Source organism: Cariama cristata, unplaced genomic scaffold (genome assembly GCF_000690535.1).
Source record: "Cariama cristata isolate BGI_N322 unplaced genomic scaffold, ASM69053v1 scaffold18008, whole genome shotgun sequence".
Classification (NCBI taxonomy): Eukaryota; Metazoa; Chordata; class Aves; order Cariamiformes; family Cariamidae; genus Cariama; species Cariama cristata.
Window position 1 is genome coordinate 5,032 of NW_009629581.1, and position 6,601 is coordinate 11,632.

General features: G+C 59.9%; 1 protein-coding gene across 1 annotated transcript in view; it reads right to left on the bottom strand.

The window, feature by feature from the left end:
• Positions 1-5,979, bottom strand: part of ARHGEF17 (Rho guanine nucleotide exchange factor (GEF) 17) — a gene marked incomplete at its 3' end in the record, with an annotated part of 10,558 nt that extends 4,579 nt beyond the window's left edge. Inside the window, 7 exon segments of the mRNA XM_009705223.1 lie at positions 27-136; positions 1,174-1,224; positions 1,495-1,671; positions 2,426-2,518; positions 2,838-2,954; positions 3,344-3,526; positions 5,905-5,979. Coding sequence (XP_009703525.1) covers positions 27-136; positions 1,174-1,224; positions 1,495-1,671; positions 2,426-2,518; positions 2,838-2,954; positions 3,344-3,526; positions 5,905-5,979 — 806 coding nt within the window.
• Positions 5,980-6,601: the final 622 nt, after the last annotated feature.

A 6,601-nucleotide genomic window follows, 5' to 3' on the forward strand; every position in this document is an offset into this window, starting at 1 on the left:
GTGCCCACAAGCCTGTTGGTACTCACAGGCTCATGGAGCTGCGGCGGAGGGAGCCCGACTTGCGCTTCAACGTGGTGCACACCAGCAGGTCCGTGAAGAGGAAGAAGGAGCGGTCCTTCTTCCCACCCACCGCCTTCTGCAGAGCAGTGGGAGACGCCAAGGGGTTAATATCTGCTCCCTCCCCTCCCCGCTGCCAGTGCTGGGAGCGGCCCCTGCCTCAGTTTCCCCACATGCTGTGGCTGCGGGGTGGGATGGGTGCCATGCCACCATCTGCATGGGGACCGGCCGTGTCCTCATGATGGTGAGAGGGGACATGGGTGCAATGGCCGTGTGAGCAAAACCACAGGGTTCCACTTGCGGGGAAGCACCAAGGCCATGGGAACATCAGGCATGGGCTCACCAGGACCCCACGGTCTCCACCTCCAGCCTCCCTATCCACTCCTGGCCTGGGGCTGCCACGGGCCCTCCCTGCCTCCTGCCTGCTCCCAAACCCATCTTATCTTCATCCACACTTGGGGAATTTTATTTTGTCCCCATCGATCTGTCGTCGATCCATCTGTCCACCCATCCTTCCATCCATCCCTTCATCCATCCACACTTCCATCTCTTCCATCCACCTTCCATCTGTCTGTTCTTTCCATCCATCCATCCATCCATCAATCCATCCTTCCATCCACCCCTTCATCCATCCACCCTTCCATCCTTCCATCCACCTTCCATCTGTCTGTTCTTTCCATCCATCCATCCATCCATCCATCCACCCATTCATCCATCCTTCCATTCTTCCATCCATCCTTCCAGAATCATAGAATCATAGAATATCTCAAGTTGGAAGGGACCCCTAAGGATCATCAAGTCCAACTCCCTGCTCCTCGCAGGATGACCTAACACTAAGAGCATCATCCAGATCCTCCTTGAACTCTGACAGGTTCGGTGCTGTGACCACTGCCCTGGGGAGCCTGTTCCAGTGACCCACCACCCTCTCAGTGAACAATCTTTTCCTAATGTCCAGCCTGAACTTCCCCTGATGCAGTTTCCATCCTTCCATCCATCCACCTGTAGCCTCCCATGGGCACACAGGCACCCCATAACCCTCAATCACGGCCTCCCACTGCCCCATCCGATGTGTGGTCCCATGGCCCTGATGATGACAAGGGACCACCCCGCTCTTACCACTTCCACGACCATCTCCTGGCGCAGGAATCTGCGGAGTGGGGCCTGGAGCTGTGGGGACAAGGAGGCTCATAAGTGGGGAGCCCCGGAGGGGGGGACCCTCGTCGGCTTTGTCCCTGCCCCTGTGGCTCTCGGGTTCAGACCTGGCACCCCAGCCCCTTCCCAAGCTCCCAGGAGCCCACCAAGGCCAAGTGATGATGAGGAAAGCAGAACTCGGAAAAGAAAACAAGTGGCCTGGCCTGGGGTGACCCAGAAAGAGCAGAAATGGTTGCATTTTGGGGAGAAGGAAAGGCTGACCCTGGGTAAGACCCCAGTACATACATCCTCCATCCCTTCGATGTGGGACTCAATCTCCTGCACGATTCGGGCGTTCCTCTCCACCTCCTCTGCGCTCTTCATGCCCTTGTTGATCCTCTCGGCCACTTGCTTGATGTTGCGCTGGGCGTCGATGAGGAAAGGGTGGTCGGGGTGGTCCTCCGGTGTGTGCTTCAGCAGGTCCTACCACGGGGACACAGCCGGGACGTCACCATGGGCAAAGCCTGGGCATCGGCAATGCCATGACACCCACAAGCAAAAGCCCCGACCGTGCTGCTCTGGCTGCTGGGGATGGAAACCAGCCCCACGCAGGAAAGGTTTTGCAAAGAAATGAAGCCTTGAGCTTTGACCACCACCAGCCTGGTCTTTGCCACCTCTAAAGAGGCCACCAGCTCCTGAGAGCACATGATTTGCACAGACACCCAAAATTCATCCCTGGAAGTGTTCAAGGCCAGGTTGGATGGGGCTGTGAGCAACCTGGTCTGGTGGGAGGTGTCCCTGCCCAGGGCAGGGGGTTGGAACTGGGTGGGCTTTAAGGTCCCTTCCAACCCAAACCCTTCTGTGATTCTATGAAAGTGTATCCCCACCAGCCTCAGCGCCAAGGAGAGCGACCCTGGCACGGGGAAACTGAGGCACAGAGTGGGTGGTAGTGTGACCAGTCCCAAAATGGCAGAAAGGAAGAAGGGAAGGGGACTGCACGTCCGTAGGGACATGCTGGGGGTGGGGGGTGACAGCGAGGTGACAGTCCTCAGGGTGACCGTCCCCAAGAGGGCAGAGCCACACGCATGCCCGGGGACACCAACTTTGTCTTAAAGGATGGGAAAAGGAGTCAGGAGAGACATGAGACCCCTAAAAGTTCCCGTTACGTGGAGGTGAGGAGGAGCCATGGTCTCACCCGCTCCCGGCACGGCACAGACGCCCTCCTGCCCGCACCCACCTTCACCAGCAGCTCGTATCGTGGGATCCTCTGCACCGGCTTGATCATCAGGTCAGACAGAGCCTGCTTCTCCTTGTTCTCCCGCATGCTTTGCTGCAAAACACCCGCGGGGGACAAGGAGGGGCCCGTTAGGTGGGACACAGCAGGGACTCAGCGTCCCACCAGCGCAGGACCTGGAGCAACACCCCTTTGGGGTCGGGGTGAGCTCATTTTCGCACCATCCGGAGTGACTCCGGTTCATCCCAACCCAGCCTCTTTGCAATAAAACCAAGAAGAAGGTGGGGGGGAAAAGTCCCAGTCTGACCATAGCTTACCAGTTTACCCTTATTAACCCCCATCCCACCCCACCAGCAGCCTTGGAGGTGGCTCTGGACCTTGGCCAGCATCTGTGGGGAGAGGACTCAGGACCCACCTCCAAGAACTTCATGAACGCCGGCCGGGCTTCCTTGGCGATCCTGACGGCATCCTTGGCGTTGAGGAAGTTATCGATGTAGGCAGAGTAGATGTTCACCAGCACGTCCTTGGAGAACTGGGAGGGGAAAAGAGGGGAGGGGGAAAAGGGGGATAGGTCCAGCATGGACATCCCGGGCAAGCCTGGAAGAAGCTGCCCCAAGGGTTAATCCTGGCTCTGGGCTGGCGCGGGGAGGGCTCACCCGCCTCCTGCCCCCCTCGATTTTTCAGCCCTGACATTTTTGCTCCCAAGGCAGAAACGCGGAGCTGCAGACCCAGCTGGTCGCCGCAACACCCCGCCGTTACGCTAAGCAGACGGCGGGCCTGGAGATCGTCTCCTGTTCTCCATCCCAGGCGCGTTTTAATCGCTTCCCTGCCTCCTGCTCCAAAACTTCTCCTGCTGGGGCCGTGTCCGTGAGCGGGCACGTCTGGGTTCCCCGGGGGGAAAACCATCCCGTGAAGACCTACCGACTGCACGAGGAGGTCGCCCACTTTCTGCTTCTCATGCCAGTTCTGCACGCAGTCGTGGATCTGCTCCAGGAACTGCTCGTGGTGCTCCAGCAGCTCGGGGATTTGGTCGAAGATCTCATCCACCAGCGATGGGTCGCACAGCAGCGAGTTCTCCGGCTGCTTCAGCGGCTTCATGTAACCCTGTGGGGAAGCAAAGGCATCGGGGTCCCCATAGATTTCTTTTCCCACCCCTCCCAGTATGAGTTTTTCAACCTATGTCAATATGGGGATCGGTGGCATCCTGCGGCAGGGCGTTCCCCCAGTGAACGCTGGGTTGTGGGACCCACCAGGAGGACCAGACGGTGCTGGGTCCCAGCAGGTTTTGCACCCCAGCCGGTGCATCCCCATGGCAGTGTGGGGAGCGGGACAGGTCTGCACGAGGAACCTCCAAGCACGGCGTCCTCTGGCCCCCAGCCATGGTCTCGAGAGGTTCCAAATCTTTGCTGTCATGAGCCTTGGTCACCTCCATCTGCTACAGAGCCTGACCCAGCTGGGAAATCATGGGATTCAAAAGCCGGTGAGTTCCTGGTGGGATTTAGGGTGTTTGGGACCAGGAGGGGCTGGAGCCAGCTGGGGGGATGCACTGGATCAAGCCCTGGACCGCTTTGCCCAGCAGCCTCTCTTGGGCAATGGCCAGCAAGCGATGCTCAGGGCCAGCAGGAAAAGCAGGTCCTCTGCAAGGCTGGGTGGGCGGCTCTGCTATGAAATCCCTTTCGTCCCCCCGTGGGGCAGAGCTTTGGAAAGGAACGATGTCCCGGGAATGGGAGAGCTGGATTTGCAAGGGTTGCAGGATGAGGAAGGTCTTCTGAAGACTTCCCAGCTCCTCAGCCTGACCGGTATGAGGTGCTGGTGTCCTTCGGGGCGTTGGGAGGACCGTGGAGCTGAGCGGTGAGGACAGGACCCACCTCAAGCAGTTTCAGACATCTCCATCCAAGCTGGCGAGGGAGGAGTCATCCCCCAAGGATGAGGTTCCTCAAGCTGATGGTGGATACCTCATGGAGACCCAAGTTAGAAGGGCCAAATCCTTCCTGAGGCTCCTAACCCACTTCATCTGCCCTACTGTGGCCAACGTCTCCAGTGGGAGCTGGGCTGGGTTGGGCTGTGCCATGCATCCCACCCACCATGAAACTGGGGGAGCGAGGAGCAGATGGGGACAAAGAGCACAGAGACAGCCCCCGCCTCGGCACGTAGGGTGAGCAGGCAAGGCTTGCTCATGCACCATCTGGCTTAGCTGGAAGATGATGCTCCAAGATGGTCCTTATCCCTGGTAGCCACCATGCTACGTGCCAGAGGGCCTCGTCATGGATCCCAGCACCTTGTCCCAGCTGAGCTGGGGAGCTGGGGGCATCTGGAGCCCTGTGACCTGCACCCCAGAAAGCCACATCCCCCTGGTTGCACTGTGCCAGGATGTGTCCTGTGGGCAAGTGCTCAGGCATGAATGCCCTGTGGCTCCCACCCATCCCAACCAGTCCCTCCAGTGGGCAACCGGTGAGCCCCAGCACAGCTGTCCCATCCAACCAGCCTCTTGTCCCACCGCAGAGGAGGGCACAGCCCATGGGACAACCTCCTTCCATGCCGAGACCACCAGGAACACCTCCCAACCCTGAACCCCATACGCCTTCCCCCAAAATAAACCCCAGATCGAGGGTCCTCTTGCCCCTCCAAGCCAACATCTGCACTAGGAGCAGCCTCAAAGGGTCCTTCCCTCCTGCAGCAACATCTGGCAGAGCACATCTGGGTCCACCATCCTCACAGGGGATTTATGGGAAAAGCCCAGCTGGGCGTTGGGATGATGGGTGCCCCATGCCCTCGTGGACATGCCCATCAGATGTCCTGCAGGCACCGCGTCGTAGCGAGCACAGCACAGCTCTGATTTTTTTGGTGTCTCCACCTGCAGCGATGTGGTCGGACAACCCACACCTCCGCCAGCGAGACCTAGTCTCCAGGGCGTTGACCACCATTAAGCTTCTGAAACACCTTCATTAACATCTGAAACGTGGGGTGGACCCTCCGGCCAGGCTGCTCCAGGGGGGTTGGAACCAGCTCAGTAAAAAAACAATGGAGAAAAACCCTTGGCCCGTGGCTGCAGGTGATGACGCTGAGCAGAAAATGGGGGGACACGGGAACAGGGGGTGTAAGGGGTCCCCCATCACGGGATGGCCATCAGCAACGGCCCAGGAGATGGGGTGCAACAGGAGGAAGAGCTTTTGGGAGGGGGCAAGCACGGGAAGGGGCCTGGGGACACGATACCTGCCAGGTGACAACCCACCAGGAACGTTACGGGCTTGATTTGGGGGACAGAGGTGACCCCCACACCCCGTTCTTGACCCGGCTGTCACGCTGCTCCTCCCTCCGGCCCCCACTGCCACCCGTCTCCAATCCACCCCCACGCCGCATCGGTGCTGGCAGAGCACCCGCAGCTGGGGGTCCGACTTGGGGTCCCGAGGACGGTGACAAGCAAGCGAAGGTTACGCCATGACGTGATTTGGGGTGTCACGTCCCTGGCCGCGCCACGTTACCTGCATCAAGGTGCGCAAGGACTCCACGTAGGACTGCTCCGTGTCCAGCAGCGTCATGATGACGTGTTTCCTCATGTCCTGCCCGGGTAGAAGGAAAGACACGATGAGTTTTTGGGGTGACACGATGGAAGGGAGTTACGTGATGGGTGTTGGTGCCGACACGGGGGTTCGGTGGGGCAGCTGAACGCCGGAGGAGCCCGGCTAGCGTCCAGCTCCCCTCCGCTCCCTCTCCACCCCGATGGAGGAATCCGGGAGGATTAGGAAGTACATGACACCGAGCGCACAGAGACGCCTGGTTTCCTCCACGGCCGCGTCAGGAGCCCGCCCTGGATCTCACAGCCCTACATGGGTCGGTCCCGACGCCCTCCGTCTCTCCGGCGGCTCCGCTCGGAGCCATCCCGTAGGAATTCGCCTCCCGCCCGACACCCTGGGCACCTTGGCGCTGGGCCGTGGCCCCGTAAGAAGGGGATTAATGGGGTGGTGGGGGGCACGGGGAGGTGGTGGTGTGCGATGGGCCGTCAGCCTTGGGAAGCAGATGGGTTGGGGTCTTCTTGGTTGTGGGGCTCGGAGACCCCCCCCTTGCGCGCAGTACGTGGGGGGACACCCCTGCAGCTCAGCCTGGGGGCGAGATGTTCCAGAGCCCAGGGTGTGAGACACCCCAAAAGTTTTGGGTGCAGAGATGCTCCGAAGGCTCTGA